We start from the raw sequence: 18666 nt of genomic DNA on the forward strand, positions 1-18666 counted from the left end.
ATCAGGGGTGAAATGCAAAACCGCTGACACCAATGATTTCACACATACGGGAAAAAAACACTGAAAATACAGGTTCGGAGACAGGACAGAAACCTTCACACATGCACGTGTCAAATGTAAACAAAGTTATGGTCTCTGAAAACCCAGAAGCGAGCTCACGCATCAGGATTCCAAGCACGCTGCATGCTACAGCGCTTAGCTCGAGTGGAAATCGTGACAGATAGATTTTGGCAATATTATTTATTTTTTTTAACTGTACAAATTAGGCTCCAAGTTCCCCCATGACCCTGAAGAAGGAGTAGGCGGTAGAAGATGGATGGATGGATGGATGTACTAAATTAATAGAATGTATTTTAGAGGAATTGTGTACATCTGCACATAATTAAGTAGCTACTGAATTTCATTAATCATAGTGTCATACTAAACACAGGTTATAAAAAAAAAATGCATGTAAATACTTTGGCTTTGATGTCAAATAATTGTGTGAAAGGCAATAGCAGATTAATTATGTATTAAGCATGTATTAAGTATTAATTATTAAGCTTAATATGACACAAGGGATACACCATAGAAGCCTGAGGTGGCCCAACATGTTTTTCCATGTTTTTTTTTTCAAACATATATAAATATGTAAATGTAGCAGATAATAAATGTCAGGAAACAAATTACAGAACCTGTACAAAAGGCTGATATGATCATATCTTCAGTAAACATGTAGTTTGAAAGCATACAGCATGTGGAAGATTTGTGCTGCTCTGAAGGAGGAGGTTTTTGTCATAGATCACAGAGTCCTGTAGCACTGTGTCTAATCTCACTGCACAGAAATAAACTGCACTGTCATCTGGCTGCAGATTTTTGATGGTAAGTTTCCCTTCATTGTTTCCATCTCCATGCAACTCGATTTTGGCTTTCAGGGAATCTTCAGGATATGGGAACTTTGAATTTAGATATCCAAGAAGCTGTAATTGTTTGTTTTCAGATCGTTTGTACCACAGCATGAACTCATGGTTTGGTATGGAGTGAGAACAGGAAAGATCCGTAGATTCCTGTATATTCTTGATTAAATCAGGAGGAGTCTGGTGAACATCTTTAGCTGCAGAAGACCTTCCTGTATGAAAAGATTAATTCAGCAATTATTGTACATATGAAATAATCACTGATTTCTGCCTGTATTGTACACATTCTTGTAAAAATGCATCCAATTGTGAAAGGTCAGTGTTTACCGATATCGCTGATGAATAATGCAGTTACAGTAAGCAGAACAATGCTCATCTTGGCTCTTCATGTGAATCAAAGGCAGCACTTGTATCTTCTGATGATCTTTTACAGAGTTTTGTCAGTGGCTTTAGCTGAAAAACGCCCCCACATGGGAGAGGGTGAAACAGCAAAACTAAAAAATCAAAACAAATAGTGGTGCAAAAGGTGATAATGCATAGGATGAACTTCATGCAAAGTAAAGAAAGTATTTTGATGTACAGTGCTAAATCTCTATGACTCTTTTGCTCTTTAGGATTATTGGACTTAATAATATTTCAGATAAAAATGTTTTATGAGTTATAATATTGCCAAAGCATATGTAATCATCATCATCATCATCATCATCATCATCATCATCATCATCATCGTCGTCCTTAATGTGATCTCCTTTCATATAAAAAATGCAGCTCAAGCTGCTGCACAAAGAAATTAAAAAGACAATAAAAGAGATGATAATACTAATTAATTAAGCAAATAATGCAAACAAACAAACAAATAATAACAATATAAGCACACATAAGAAAAATCCCACCATTAAGAAAAAGATTGAATTTTTTTAAAACTGAGATTTAAGTAGTGTCTATTTTTAGATAAATTAGATAACATAATTAATTATATTGTCCTACATTTTATCATTAATAGCATATGACACAAGTTGTTTCCTTAGGCGCCAACATTCCTTTCCATCCACAGCCTTATTTACATTTTCCTCCAATTTTTTCTGTCGTGCCAGGTTTCTCTGATCAAGCAAATGTTTATTTTCATCTCTTTCTGATCCTAAGTGCTGTCACAGCTCAGACAATAGTCATAAACATACAACACATATTCGATGTGTGTTTTTAATAACGAGGGGAGAAGCGGGGGGGGGGGGGCATCATACATAAAATAAATATCACAGCTCAGATATCACCAGACAGTAAGCACATAATTAAATACAGTAACCATGTTTGTGAAAAATCTGATTATTCTGTGAAATATTGACAGTTCATTATCAGTATAATTTTCCGCCCATTATTTATTTTTAAGAAATGTTCATCTTTAGAAGAAAAACATAACAGCATACTGCTGCTGAGAATATCATAATCAAGACATTATGTTTCTGTTAAATGAAGAAAAAAATACATCAGACATTGTTATCATATTGACAGAGTGGTTAAATATTGGAATAATGTCAGCAGTTTGGTGTTTATTGTGAATTGTGATGTGGTTAAACAGGTGTATGAGGCTGTAAAGTTGATTAAAGAGAGGTTTTTGTTTTAAGGAGAGGACGTGTGTGGCACTGTGTGTAATAAGCTGCACAGAAGTACAGAGCGCTGTGCAGTCCTTGTCTTGCTTTAGGAATTTGTAGAGACACTGATGAGCTCCCATCTCCACTCACTGTAAAATTGCCTTCATAATTTCCCTCATATTTTGGACTGGTAATATAAACATATCCGATGAGTTTCAAGTCTGTGTCTTCTTGTGTTCTTTGATACCACAGTATTGTGTTATAGTTCGGGATGCTGTGGTTACAGGTTAGAGTTACACTCTCTTCAGGTAAACACAGCACATCAGCAGGACTTTGATGAACATCTTTGCAAATCAAAGAACCTAGAAAAAGTGTTCAATACATTTTTTTTTAGCTATGTCAGAAGTAATATTTTGGTATTACGCACAGTACATTGTTGATATACTGTATGTATTTCATATATTAATGATATTACCTGAGAGGAAGCACACACTGATGATGAATTTATAGGAAATTCGGATCATATTCATCGATTTAAGCTGGTGAACTATGATCAGCAAGCTCTTACAATTTGACACAGGATCTGGTATGACATTAGCAATGGTGATGCAGGACGTGATGTCATCATATAGCTGAACATAATGATCACACCCACTATTGTGAATTGGATCAAATGTCTTATAGGAGAGCACTACACCATGAGTTTAATGGCATCCATATTAATTATGCAGTACAAGACAGACTTTCTTTTAAACTCAAAATTACATAAAGTTCAGATGTTCCCTGGACATATTAGACCATCACACAACATCACATGTATGTTGGAGGATCTGCATTCATTGAAAATGTAAATAACAGCAATAAATCATTTTTTTTTAGAATATATATTATACTTAATCTGCTTTTACATGTCATTTATGTCTGATTACAGCACAATCAGAACAAATCAAACTTGGTCACAAAAAAGTCAAATAAACATGACAGGAAAACACATGTCCTGTGTCATGCTAAAGTACTGTAAGTAGAGTTACACTGAATTTGTAAGACAGTATAAAAAATTGTGTCAAATAAATTATATTAAATATCATATTACTGTTTGAACTGCAGTTATTGCACTTATGTGACAAAATGTTTAATGTAACTCTATATACTCATTTACTGTAGATGACTGAGGTGGACCAACATATTTTTCAGCAATTCAAAGATATCCTCTTTCAAATAAATAGTAAAAAAAAATAAAATAAATAATAATAATAAAAAACCTATAAAGTATCATAAAAAACTTCAGGTAAGTAGTCTAAATGCATCTATTTATGATAATGACCCTAAAAGTAGCACAAGTGGGACCATAGGCCTCATTTCTTTTCTTTTTTGTATGTAATAGTTAATAAATGTCAAGAATCAAATTACAGAACCAATAATGATGTCTGTAATGTAGTTTAATGGCGGTTGTTGAACATGTAGTTTGAAAGCATACAGCATGTGGAAGATTTGTGCTGCTCTGAAGGAGGAGGTTTTCGTCATAGATCACAGAGTCCTGTAGCACTGTGTCTGTTTCACTGCACAGAAATAAACTGCACTGTCATCTGGCTGCAGATTTTTGATGGTAAGTTTCCCTTCATTGAGTCCATCTCCATGCAACTCGATTTTGGCTTTCAGGGAATCTTCAGGATATGGGAACTTTAAATTTAGATATCCAAGAAGCTGTAATTGTTTGTTTTCAGATCGTCTGTACCACAGCATAACCTGATGGCTAGTTATGGCATGAGAACAGGAAAGATTGGTAGACTCCTGTATATCCTTGATTAAATCTGTAGGTGTCTGGTGAACATCTTTAGCTGCAGAAGACCTTCCTGTAGGAAAATTAAAAAATAATAATAATTAAGTAATTCTTATTGTATATAAGAAATAATCACTGTTTTGTACTTGAATTATACTCATGCTTGCCACAATGCATTCAATTATGAAAGATCCATGTTTACCGATATCGCTAATGAATAATGCAGTTAAAGTAATGAGAACGATGTTCATCGTGGCTCTTCATCTAAATAAAAGGCAGCATGTGCATCTTCTGAGAGTCTGTTGCAGAGTTTTGTTCATATCTTTAGGTGCAAAACGCCCTCATATGACAGTGGGTGAAACTGCATCGCTGAAAAATGAGATGGGTGAACAAAACAAATGGTTCCACAATAAGGCAGTAGTACATTGGATGACCTTTATGTGCTTCATTACATAAATTAGGACTCCTCCTATCTGTTTTATTAGTTACTGCAGTAAACATTATGTTACTGTTTAATGTAACTCTTTGATGATCAAGACATTATGTTACTGTTAAATGAAGAAAAAAATTGCATCACAAACTGTTATCATATTGACAGAGTGGTTTAATATTGGAATAATGGCAGCAGTTTGGTGTTTACTGTGACTTGAGATGTGGTTAAACAGGTGTATGAGGTTGTAGAGTTGTTTAAAGAGAGGTTTTTGTTTTAAGGAGAGGACGTGTGTGGCACTGTGTGTAATAAGCTGCACAGAAGTACAGAGCGCTGTGCAGTCCTTGTCTTGCTTTGGGAATTTGTAGAAAAGCTGATGATCTCCCATTTCCACTCACTGTAAAATTACCTTCATAATTTCCCTCATATTGTGGACTGGTATTAGAAATATAAGCAATGAGTTTCAGGCCTGTGTCGTCTTGTGTTCTTTGATACCACAATATTGTGTAATAGCTCGGGATGCTGTGGTTACAGGTTAGAGTTACACTCTCTTCAGGTAAACACAGCACATCAGCAGGACTTTGATGAACATCTTTGCAAATCAAAGAACCTAGAAAAAAGTGTTAGATACAGCTTTATTAGCCAAGTCAGATTAATAAAGCAATATTTATGTATTGCATGGAGTATATTGTTGATATACTGTACGTATTTCATATATTAATAAAATTACCTGACAGGAAGCACACACTGATGATGAATTTATAGGAAAATCTGATCATATTAATTGATTTACGCTGGTGAACTATGATCAGCGAGTTCTTACCATTTCACAGAGGATCTGGTATGACATTAGCAGTGGTGATACAGGATGTGATGTCATTATATAGCTGAACATAATGATCACACCCACTACTGTGAATTCTTTCAAATGTCTTATAGGAGAGCATGACATCATGAGTATGAATGGCATCCATATTAATTATGTTCAAGACAGAGTTTCTTATCAACTATAAGTTAAAGAATGTTCAGAAGGTCACTGGACATAATAGACCATCATACAGTGTCACATGTATGTTAGAGGTGTTACATTTAGAGTGTTGAAAAACTGAAAATGTAAATGATTTCTTTGTTTTTTAAATTATTAAATTAGGTTAATAACAATAACGACGTACAATTTTTACAGCACAATCAGAACAAAGGAAAGAAGTCAAAGAAACATTATTCAGTCCTGTTCATAATCATGAATGCATTACACAGATCTCAAAGGGTTTTAACCAAGGTGGGGTGGGGACAAAAACCTGCAAACGAAATGTAGAAGATTATTGTGTGGCAAATAATAGCTCACATCCTCCACCCACTAAATAAATGAGTGAAACTACAGCACCACCTAAAGACCAGATGAATATCCACACATTGTGATCATTCTTTGTTCAGTGCTGTAGTGAGTGTTACAGTCTTAACTGCTGTAATTGCTTATTTGTCTTGAAATTCATTATAATAACTCTTCAATAACAGGATTGTGCTTGATAGTATTTTAGTTCCTGACCTATTAGAATGAGGATGTGTTTCTGGTGGACTACAAAGCACTTCTGTAATTCAATCCAGCAAAAGGATAAAGGAAAATTTCTCAACCCTGATAGTTATCATAGATATTAGATTTTAGACCTCCCATATAATATCATGTCCAATCATCTGATTAAAGGCTTTTTAAGGAAATCATCTGTTTTAAAAGTTTGTGATGATCACAGAGGATTATTCCTGGCTTTGGGCTTGAATACTGTTATTTAAGTGATCTACTTACATGGTGGCTCATCAATTTATGGTCTGCACTAGTGATTGTAAGATTATAATCTCAAAACCCATGACAGACAGAAAGTCACCATTTTGTCTTAGGAACAGTCCTTAACCCATAACTGCTCAGTTCTGTGCTTAGACTGGTCTCTGCTAGACCAGAAATCAGGTGAAAACCATATATACATACATATATATATATATATATATATATATATATATATATATATATATATATATATATATATATATATATATATATATATATATATACATATATATATATATATATACATATATATATATATATATATATGTATATATATATATATATACATATATATATATATATATATATATATATATGTATATATATATATATACATATATATATATATATATATATATATATATATATATATATATATATATATATATATATATATATATATACATATATATATATATATACATATATATATATATATATGTATATATATATATATATACATATATATATATATATATATATATATATGTATATATATATATATACATATATATATATATATATATATATATATATATATATATGTATATATATATATATACATATATATATATATATATATATATATATATATATATATATATATATATATATATATATATATATATATATAATAAAGTTTTTTGTTGTTGTTGGTTTTTTTTGGGGGGGGGGTTGTTTGTTTGTTTTTTAGGGGGCCCTTGGCTTCTGAAGGCCCAAGGTGGTTGCCTACCTTTGCCTAGTGCTAAGTCTGCCCCTGCCTGTAATTTACTTGAAAAAAGGAAATGTGATATATTTTTACATTTATGAGTGATACTTCATTATTAATGGTATGCTTGAAATTAATATAGCTGCTCACAGTTTAGATACTTTTAAGACCTTGAGATTTGTAAGTGTAGCTTTTCTGTAGAAAATAGTGGCAATGTGTCAATTCCAGGCCACGGGAGCAGGTGTTAATGAAGTGATGAGAATATTTACACAGAGGGTTTTTGTACTGAATAAAGCAGAGATGCAGCACTGTGTAATACGCAGCACAGAAGTACACCACACTGTCATTGGATGAAAGATTATTGATGGTCAAAGAGACATTTTTGTTTCCATCCCCAGCGATCTCCACTTTCAGCTTAAAATCATTTTCAATCTGTGGTGATGACTTTCCTAATTGATATCCAATTAAGGTCAGTCCCTGGTCTTGAGTTTCTCTGTACCAGTTGATTTGATTATAACTTGGTACACTGTGTACACACTGGATTTTAACAGATTGTTTATGGTTGCCAAAGAGATCAAGAGGAGTCTGGAAGACCAGATCACTCTGAGAAAACCCTGCAATGAGAGAGAATATTGATTGGAACAATATCAAATTAAATTTATATACAGTAACAGTGCTTAAGCAACATCAATATAAATAAAAATATACCTCTGTGACATATCATTAAAACCCATAGAATACTGGCAGCTCGGATCATGTTGAACGTCTGAATGTCTGTTTTAAACTGAGCTCATATTGCATGTACGTGTCTGATGTAGTAAAACGTGATCAGTTTCCTCCCACACTTTAACAGCACAGCGCCCACATATGAGGAAAATAAGAACTGCACCTCTGTTGAAAAGTATAGAAATTAGTCACAGTGGAAAGAATACTGTCCTTGCTTATTTGTTACATTAGGACTCCCTCTGTCTGTGGTATTAGTTACTGCAGTAATATCAGTGTGGGTGTTTTTGTTCAGCACTGCTGTAACTCTGTAACACTGTGTTCTTTAACTGCACAGAAATATACAGCGCTGTCCTCTGTATCCAGATCCTTCACAGTTAATGATCCATTTGCAGCAATTTTTTTAACAGTAGAAAATTTATTTTTATCAACAGCGCCAAAGTCTGATTCACTGGTTGTTGTGTACACGATGAACTCCATACTCTCTCCTTGGCGCTGTCTGTACCAGTACATCTGATAATAGCCAGAACCTTTATTATGACTGCACTTCATTTCAGCAGATTCTCCTTTCAGATGCCAGCCGACACTGGGGTTTTGGGTGACTCCATTCTCTCCTGCTAAAACTAAAGGACAACAAATTATTTCAAATAATGACTTCATTTGTATTCACAAGTCAATTTCAGTTTGTAAACTATCTCATACCTGATTTCCAGTAAAGCAGGAAAGTCAGACTGATTATAACACTGATCATACTGGTTTGTGCTGGTTGCAGGAGAAAAGAAGAGCACCACCAACTGCTGCAAATGTATCCTGTTGAGGATCAGCTGGAGGAAATGACATCAAAACCATCTCAAGTCTTCGTATCACATGCTGAATTCTGATTTTGTACTATCCTTTAATTAAGCAATCTTTTTTATACATTAAAAAAAACAATATAAGAGATGATAATATGAATTAATTAATGAAATATTTTTAGGCTATGAGGGATCACCAACATCTCTTCAGTCAGCAGAAGCAATGTGTAGCTCACCAGAGGGGGGGTTGGGGGAGGGGGGGGTTAAAGAGAGAGATTCTCTGACTGTTTGTGACTGGTGGTCCACTGATGGTGCTGTTTTGACTTTAAAAAAATAAATAAATAAACTTTAAAGAACCTGAGAAATAGCAATACATTATATTTAAGCTATTTGTATGTATTTTTACATATAACCATTAATCATATTGTGATATATTTTATTATAAATATTACATGACATAAGATGTTTTCTATAGACATTTACATTTTCCTCCATTTTCTTTTTTCTGTCATGTAAGATTTCTTTAATGAAGACATTATGTTACTGTTAAATGAAGAAAAAATTACATCACAAACTATTATCTTATTGACAGAGTGGTTTAATATTGGAATAATATCAGCAGTTTCTCATTTATTGTGACTTGTGATGTGGTTAAACAGGTGTATGAGGCTGTAGAGTTGATTAAAGGCAGGTTTTTGTTTTAAGGAGAGGACGTGTGTGACACTGTGTGTAATAATATAACACTACTGTGAATTGTTTCAAATGTCATATAGTAGAGCACTACATCATGAGTATGAATGGCATCCATATTAATTATGCAATACAAGTCAGAGGAAGTTCAGATATTCACTGGACATATCAGTCCATCACACAACGTCACATGTATGTGGGAGGATTCTCATTCGCTGAAAATGTAAATGGCATCAACAAATCACTTACTAGAATGCATATTGTACTTAATCTTCTTTTGTGTGGGTTTTTTTATTTATTTACTTTTTTACAGCACAATCAGAACAAAGGAAACATGATCACAAAAAAGTTAAATAAGCATAAAATGACAGCATTGGAAAACACATATCCTGATCATGATCATGACTTTATTACACAGATCTCAAAGGGTCAAGGTTTTTTCTATCCATACAGGAAAACACTGAATAAACAAACAAACAAAAAAACTATAAGCCACATGTAGAAGATTATTGTGAGGCATGAGAAATAACAGCTCACATCCTCCACCCACTAAATAAATGAGTGAAACTACAGCACCACCTAAAGACCAGATGAATATCCACACATTGTGATCATTCTTTGTTCAGTGCTATAGTGAGTTTTACAGTCTTAATTGCTGTAACTGCATATTTGTCTTGAAATTTATTATAATAACTCCTCAACAACTCCTGGTCTCTGCTTGACCTGTAAGTTACTTGGATGAAAGAAATGTGATAAATTATTACATTTACATTTATAAGTGATTTAACTGCCTGTAATCGTGTGACTTTTCTGAAAAACTTTGGCAATGTGTCAATTCCAGGCCACGGGAGCAGGTGTTAATGAAGTGATGAGAATATTTACACAGAGGGTTTTTGTACTGAATAAAGCAGAGATGCAGCACTGTGTAATACGCAGCACAGAAGTACACCACACTGTCATTGGATGAAAGATTTTTGATGGTCAAAGAGACATTTTTGTTTCCATCCCCAGCGATCTCCACTTTCAGCTTAAAATCATTTTCAATCTGTGGTGATGACTTTCTTAATTGATATCCAATTAAGGTCAGTCCCTGGTCTTGAGTTTCTTTGTACCAGTTGATTTGATCATAATTTTTTACACTGTGTACACACTGGATTTTAACAGATTGTGTATGGTTGCCAAAGAGATCAGGAGGAGTCTGGAAGACCAGATTACTCTGAGAAAGCCCTGCAATGAGACAGAATATTGATTGCAACAATATCAAATTAAATTTATATACAGTAACAGTGCTTAAGCAACATCAATAAAAATAAAAAAATACCTCTGTGACATATCATTAAAACCCATAGAATACTGGCAGCTTGGATCATGTTGAACGTCTGAATGTCTGTTTTAAACTGAGCTCATATTGCATGTTTGTGTCTGATGTAGTAAAGCGTGTGATCAGTTTCCTCCCACACTTTAACAGCACAGCGCCCACATATGAGGAAAATAAGAACTGCACCTCTGTTGAAAAGTATAGAAATTAGTCACAGTGGAAAGAATACTGTCCTTGCTTATTTGTTACATTAGGACTCCCTCTGTCTGTGGTATTAGTTACTGCAGTAATATCAGTGTGGGTGTTTTTGTTCAGCACTGCTGTAACTCTGTAACATTGTGTTCTTTAACTGCACAGAAATATACGGCGCTATCCTCTGTATCCAGATCCTTCACAGTTAATGATCTATTTGCAGCAATTTTTTTAACAGTAGAAAATTTATTTTTATCAACAGCGAAAAGTTTGATTCACTGGTTGTTGTGTACACGATGAGCTCCATACTCTCTCCTTGGCGCTGTCTGTACCAGTACATCTGAAAATAGCCAGCATCTTTATTATGACTGCACTTCATTTCAGCAGATTCTCCTTTCAGATGCCAGCCGACACTGGGGTTTTGGGTGACTCCATTCTCTCCTGCTAAAACTAAAGGACAACAAATTATTTCAAATAATGACTTCATTTGTATTCACAAGTCAATTTCAGTTTGTAAACTATCTCATACCTGATTTCCAGTAAAGCAGGAAAGTCAGACTGATTATAACACTGATCATACTGGTTTGTGCTGGTTGCAGGAGAAAAGAAGAGCACCACCAACTGCTGCAAATGTATCCTGTTGAGGATCAGCTGGAGGAAATGACATCAAAACCATCTCAAGTCTTCGTATCACATGCTGAATTCTGATTTTGTACTATCCTTTAATTAAGCAATCTTTTTTATACATTAAAAAAAACAATATAAGAGATGATAATATGAATTAATTAATGAAATATTTTTAGGCTATGAGGGATCACCAACATCTCTTCAGTCAGCAGAAGCAATGTGTTGCTTCTGCACCAGAGGGGGGGTTGGGGGAGGGGGGGGTTAAAGAGAGAGATTCTCTGACTGTTTGTGACTGGTGGTCCACTGATGGTGCTGTTTTGACTTTAAAAAAATAAATAAATAAACTTTAAAGAACCTGAGAAATAGCAATACATTATATTTAAGCTATTTGTATGTATTTTTACATATAACCATTAATCATATTGTGATATATTTTATTATAAATATTACATGACATAAGATGTTTTCTATAGACATTTACATTTTCCTCCATTTTCTTTTTTCTGTCATGTAAGATTTCTTTAATGAAGACATTATGTTACTGTTAAATGAAGAAAAAATTACATCACAAACTATTATCTTATTGACAGAGTGGTTTAATATTGGAATAATATCAGCAGTTTCTCATTTATTGTGACTTGTGATGTGGTTAAACAGGTGTATGAGGCTGTAGAGTTGATTAAAGGCAGGTTTTTGTTTTAAGGAGAGGACGTGTGTGACACTGTGTGTAATAATATAACACTACTGTGAATTGTTTCAAATGTCATATAGTAGAGCACTACATCATGAGTATGAATGGCATCCATATTAATTATGCAATACAAGTCAGAGGAAGTTCAGATATTCACTGGACATATCAGTCCATCACACAACGTCACATGTTTGTGGGAGGATTCTCATTCGCTGAAAATGTAAATGGCATCAACAAATCACTTACTAGAATGCATATTGTACTTAATCTTCTTTTGTGTGGGTTTTTTTATTTATTTACTTTTTTACAGCACAATCAGAACAAAGGAAACATGATCACAAAAAAGTTAAATAAGCATAAAATGACAGCATTGGAAAACACATGTCCTGATCATGATCATGACTTTATTACACAGATCTCAAAGGGTCAAGGTTTTTTCTATCCATACAGGAAAACACTGAATAAACAAACAAACAAAAAAACTATAAGCCACATGTAGAAGATTATTGTGAGGCATGAGAAATAACAGCTCACATCCTCCACCCACTAAATAAATGAGTGAAACTACAGCACCACCTAAAGACCAGATGAATATCCACACATTGTGATCATTCTTTGTTCAGTGCTATAGTGAGTTTTACAGTCTTAATTGCTGTAACTGCATATTTGTCTTGAAATTTATTATAATAACTCCTCAACAACTCCTGGTCTCTGCTTGACCTGTTAGTTACTTGGATGAAAGAAATGTGATAAATTATTACATTTACATTTATAAGTGATTTAACTGCCTGTAATCGTGTGACTTTTCTGAAAAACTTTGGCAATGTGTCAATTCCAGGCCACGGGAGCAGGTGTTAATGAAGTGATGAGAATATTTACACAGAGGGTTTTTGTACTGAATAAAGCAGAGATGCAGCACTGTGTAATACGCAGCACAGAAGTACACCACACTGTCATTGGATGAAAGATTTTTGATGGTCAAAGAGACATTTTTGTTTCCATCCCCAGCGATCTCCACTTTCAGCTTAAAATCATTTTCAATCTGTGGTGATGACTTTCTTAATTGATATCCAATTAAGGTCAGTCCCTGGTCTTGAGTTTCTTTGTACCAGTTGATTTGATCATAATTTTTTACACTGTGTACACACTGGATTTTAACAGATTGTGTATGGTTGCCAAAGAGATCAGGAGGAGTCTGGAAGACCAGATTACTCTGAGAAAGCCCTGCAATGAGACAGAATATTGATTGCAACAATATCAAATTAAATTTATATACAGTAACAGTGCTTAAGCAACATCAATAAAAATAAAAAAAATACCTCTGTGACATATCATTAAAACCCATAGAATACTGGCAGCTTGGATCATGTTGAACGTCTGAATGTCTGTTTTAAACTGAGCTCATATTGCATGTTTGTGTCTGATGTAGTAAAGCGTGTGATCAGTTTCCTCCCACACTTTAACAGCACAGCGCCCACATATGAGGAAAATAAGAACTGCACCTCTGTTGAAAAGTATAGAAATTAGTCACAGTGGAAAGAATACTGTCCTTGCTTATTTGTTACATTAGGACTCCCTCTGTCTGTGGTATTAGTTACTGCAGTAATATCAGTGTGGGTGTTTTTGTTCAGCACTGCTGTAACTCTGTAACACTGTGTTCTTTAACTGCACAGAAATATACGGCGCTATCCTCTGTATCCAGATCCTTCACAGTTAATGATCTATTTGCAGCAATTTTTTTAACAGTAGAAAATTTATTTTTATCAACAGCGCCAAAGTCTGATTCACTGGTTGTTGTGTACACGATGAGCTCCATACTCTCTCCTTGGCGCTGTCTGTACCAGTACATCTGAAAATAGCCAGCATCTTTATTATGACTGCACTTCATTTCAGCAGATTCTCCTTTCAGATGCCAGCCGACACTGGGGTTTTGGGTGACTCCATTCTCTCCTGCTAAAACTAAAGGACAACAAATTATTTCAAATAATGACTTCATTTGTATTCACAAGTCAATTTCAGTTTGTAAACTATCTCATACCTGATTTCCAGTAAAGCAGGAAAGTCAGACTGATTATAACACTGATCATACTGGTTTGTGCTGGTTGCAGGAGAAAAGAAGAGCACCACCAACTGCTGCAAATGTATCCTGTTGAGGATCAGCTGGAGGAAATGACATCAAAACCATCTCAAGTCTTCGTATCACATGCTGAATTCTGATTTTGTACTATCCTTTAATTAAGCAATCTTTTTTATACATTAAAAAAAAACAATATAAGAGATGATAATATGAATTAATTAATGAAATATTTTTAGGCTATGAGGGATCACCAACATCTCTTCAGTCAGCAGAAGCAATGTGTAGCTCACCAGAGGGGGGGTTGGGGGAGGGGGGGGGGGTTAAAGAGAGAGATTCTCTGACTGTTTGTGACTGGTGGTCCACTGATGGTGCTGTTTTGACTTTAAAAAAATAAATAAATAAACTTTAAAGAACCTGAGAAATAGCAATACATTATATTTAAGCTATTTGTATGTATTTTTACATATAACCATTAATCATATTGTGATATATTTTATTATAAATATTACATGACATAAGATGTTTTCTATAGACATTTACATTTTCCTCCATTTTCTTTTTTCTGTCATGTAAGATTTCTTTAATGAAGACATTATGTTACTGTTAAATGAAGAAAAAATTACATCACAAACTATTATCTTATTGACAGAGTGGTTTAATATTGGAATAATATCAGCAGTTTCTCATTTATTGTGACTTGTGATGTGGTTAAACAGGTGTATGAGGCTGTAGAGTTGATTAAAGGCAGGTTTTTGTTTTAAGGAGAGGACGTGTGTGACACTGTGTGTAATAATATAACACTACTGTGAATTGTTTCAAATGTCATATAGTAGAGCACTACATCATGAGTATGAATGGCATCCATATTAATTATGCAATACAAGTCAGAGGAAGTTCAGATATTCACTGGACATATCAGCCCATCACACAACGTCACATGTTTGTGGGAGGATTCTCATTCGCTGAAAATGTAAATGGCATCAACAAATCACTTACTAGAATGCATATTGTACTTAATCTTCTTTTGTGTGGGTTTTTTTATTTATTTACTTTTTTACAGCACAATCAGAACAAAGGAAACATGATCACAAAAAAGTTAAATAAGCATAAAATGACAGCATTGGAAAACACATGTCCTGATCATGATCATGACTTTATTACACAGATCTCAAAGGGTCAAGGTTTTTTCTATCCATACAGGAAAACACTGAATAAACGAACAAACAAAAAAACTATAAGTCACATGTAGAAGATTATTGTGAGGCATGAGAAATAACAGCTCACATCCTCCACCCACTAAATAAATGAGTGAAACTACAGCACCACCTAAAGACCAGATGAATATCCACACATTGTGATCATTCTTTGTTCAGTGCTATAGTGAGTTTTACAGTCTTAATTGCTGTAACTGCATATTTGTCTTGAAATTTATTATAATAACTCCTCAACAACTCCTGGTCTCTGCTTGACCTGTTAGTTACTTGGATGAAAGAAATGTGATAAATTATTACATTTACATTTATAAGTGATTTAACTGCCTGTAATCGTGTGACTTTTCTGAAAAACTCTGGCAATGTGTCAATTCCAGGCCACGGGAGCAGGTGTTAATGAAGTGATGAGAATATTTACACAGAGGGTTTTTGTACTGAATAAAGCAGAGATGCAGCACTGTGTAATACGCAGCACAGAAGTACACCACACTGTCATTGGATGAAAGATTTTTGATGGTCAAAGAGACATTTTTGTTTCCATCCCCAGCGATCTCCACTTTCAGCTTAAAATCATTTTCAATCTGTGGTGATGACGTTCTTAATTGATATCCAATTAAGGTCAGTCCCTGGTCTTGAGTTTCTCTGTACCAGTTGATTTGATTATAATTTGGTACACTGTGTTCACACTGGATTTTAACAGATTGTGTATGGTTGCCAAAGAGATCAGGAGGAGTCTGGAAGACCAGATTACTCTGAGAAAGCCCTGCAATGAGAGAGAATATTGATTGCAACAATATCAAATTAAATTTATATACATTAACAGTGCTTAAGCAACATCAATAAAAATCAAAAAATACCTCTGTGACATATCATTAAAACCCATAGAATACTGGCAGCTCGGATCATGTTGAACGTCTGAATGTCTGTTTTAAACTGAGCTCATATTGCATGTACGTGTCTGATGTAGTAAAGCGTGTGATCAGTTTCCTCCCACACTTTAACAGCACAGCGCCCACATATGAGGAAAATAAGAACTGCACCTCTGTTGAAAAATATAGAAATTAGTCACAGTGGAAAGAATACTGTCCTTGCTTATTTGTTACATTAGGACTCCCTCTGTCTGTGGTATTAGTTACTGCAGTAATATCAGTGCGGGTGTTTTTGTTCAGCACTGCTGTAACTCTGTAACACTGTGTTCTTTAACTGCACAGAAATATACAGCGCTGTCCTCTGTATCCAGATCCTTCACAGTTAATGATCCATTTGCAGCAATTTTTTTAACAGTAGAAAATTTATTTTTATCAACTGAGCCAAAGTCTGATTCACTGGTTGTTGTGTACACGATGAACTCCATACTCTCTCCTTGGCGCTGTCTGTACCAGTACATCTGATAATAGCCAGAACCTTTATTATGACTGCACTTCATTTCAGCAGATTCTCCTTTCAGATGCCAGGCGACGCTGGGGTTTTGGGTGACTCCATTCTCTCCTGCTAAAACTAAAGGACAACAAATTATTTCAAATAATGACTTCATTTGTATTCACAAGTCAATTTCAGTTTGTAAACTATCTCATACCTGATTTCCAGTAAAGCAGGAAAGTCAGACTGATTATAACACTGATCATACTGGTTTGTGCTGGTTGCAGGAGAAAAGAAGAGCACCACCAATTGCTGCAAATGTATCCTGTTGAGGATCAGCTGGAGGAAATGACATCAAAACCATCTCAAGTCTTCGTATCACATGCTGAATTCTGATTTTGTACTATCCTTTAATTAAGCAATCTTTATTATACATAAAAAAAAAACAATATAAGAGATGATAATATGAATTAATTAATGAAATATTTTTAGGCTATCTATGAGGGATCACCAACATCTCTTCAGTCAGCAGAAGCAATGTGTATGCTATTGGGGGGAGTGGTAGGCCCCCAACTGTTGTTTGATGGTTCATTGATGGTGGTGTTTTGCCTTTTAAAAAAAAGTCTAATCCCCCCTTTGAAGAACCTGGGGGAAAAAGTATTAAATTAGATTTAAGCTATTTATATTTACTTTTACATATAAAACTTCAGTATATTGTGATATTTTTATTCAAAATACTATATGACATACGCTGTTTTCTATAGACATTTACATTTTCCTCCATTTTCTTTTTTTCTGTCATGTAAGATTTCTCTAATGAAGACATTATGTTACTGTTAAATGAAGAAAAAATTACATCACAAACTGTTATCATATTGAAAGAGTGATTTAATATTGGAATAATATCAGCAGTTTGGTGTTTACTGTGACTTGTGATGTGGTAAAACAGGTGTATGAGGCTGTAGAGTTGATTAAAGAGAGGTTTTTGTTTTAAGGAGAGGACGTGTGTGACACTGTGTAAGAAGCTGCACAGAAGTACAGAGCGCTGTGCAGCACTTGTCTTGCTTTGGGAATTTGTAGAGAAGCTGATGATCTCCCATTTCCACTCACTGTAAAATTACCTTCATAATTTCCCTCATATTTTGGATTGGTAGTATAAACATATCCGATGAGTTTCAGGCCTGTGTCTTCTTGTGTTCTTTGATACCACAATATTGTGTAATAATCTGGGATGCTGTGGTTACAGGTCAGAGTTACACTCTCTTCAGGTAAACACAGCACATCAGCAGGACTTTGATGAACATCTTTGCATATCAAAGAACCTAAAAAACAGTGTTAGATACAGCTTTATTAGCCAAGTCACATTAACAAAGCAATATTTTGGTATTACACAGAGTACATTGTTGATATACTGTACATATTTCATACATTAATAAAATTACCTGACAGGAAGCACACACTGATGATGAATTTATAGGAAAATCTGATCATATTCAGTATGATATACAGTAAGCTGGTGAACTATGATCTTAGTTCTTACAATTTGACACAGGATCTGGTATGACACTAGCAGTGGTGATACAGGACATGATGTCATTATATAGATGAACACAATGATCACACCTACTACTGTGAATTGTTTCAAATGTCATATAGTAGAGCACTACATCATGAGTATGAATGGCATCCATATTAATTATGCAGTACAAGTCAGAGGAAGTTCAGATATTCACTGGACAT

The 18666-nt window shown here is 34.4% G+C and overlaps 3 gene segments (V, D, J or C); all 3 read right to left on the minus strand.

Moving 5' to 3' along the window:
• Positions 1-654: 654 nt before the first annotated feature.
• Positions 655-1395, minus strand: LOC128633548 (T cell receptor beta variable 4-2-like). The segment is given in 2 exon segments: positions 655-1108; positions 1224-1395. Coding segments are annotated over 2 exon segments (462 nt in total).
• Positions 1396-15875: 14480 nt separating this feature from the next.
• Positions 15876-16593, minus strand: LOC128633579 (Ig kappa chain V region K-25-like). The segment is given in 2 exon segments: positions 15876-16330; positions 16425-16593. Coding segments are annotated over 2 exon segments (504 nt in total).
• Positions 16594-16664: 71 nt separating this feature from the next.
• Positions 16665-17336, minus strand: LOC108261779 (T cell receptor beta variable 7-2-like). The segment is given in 2 exon segments: positions 16665-17064; positions 17144-17336. Coding segments are annotated over 2 exon segments (381 nt in total).
• Positions 17337-18666: the final 1330 nt, after the last annotated feature.

Source organism: Ictalurus punctatus, chromosome 9, assembly GCF_001660625.3.
Source record: "Ictalurus punctatus breed USDA103 chromosome 9, Coco_2.0, whole genome shotgun sequence".
NCBI classification, from domain to species: domain Eukaryota; kingdom Metazoa; phylum Chordata; class Actinopteri; order Siluriformes; family Ictaluridae; genus Ictalurus; species Ictalurus punctatus.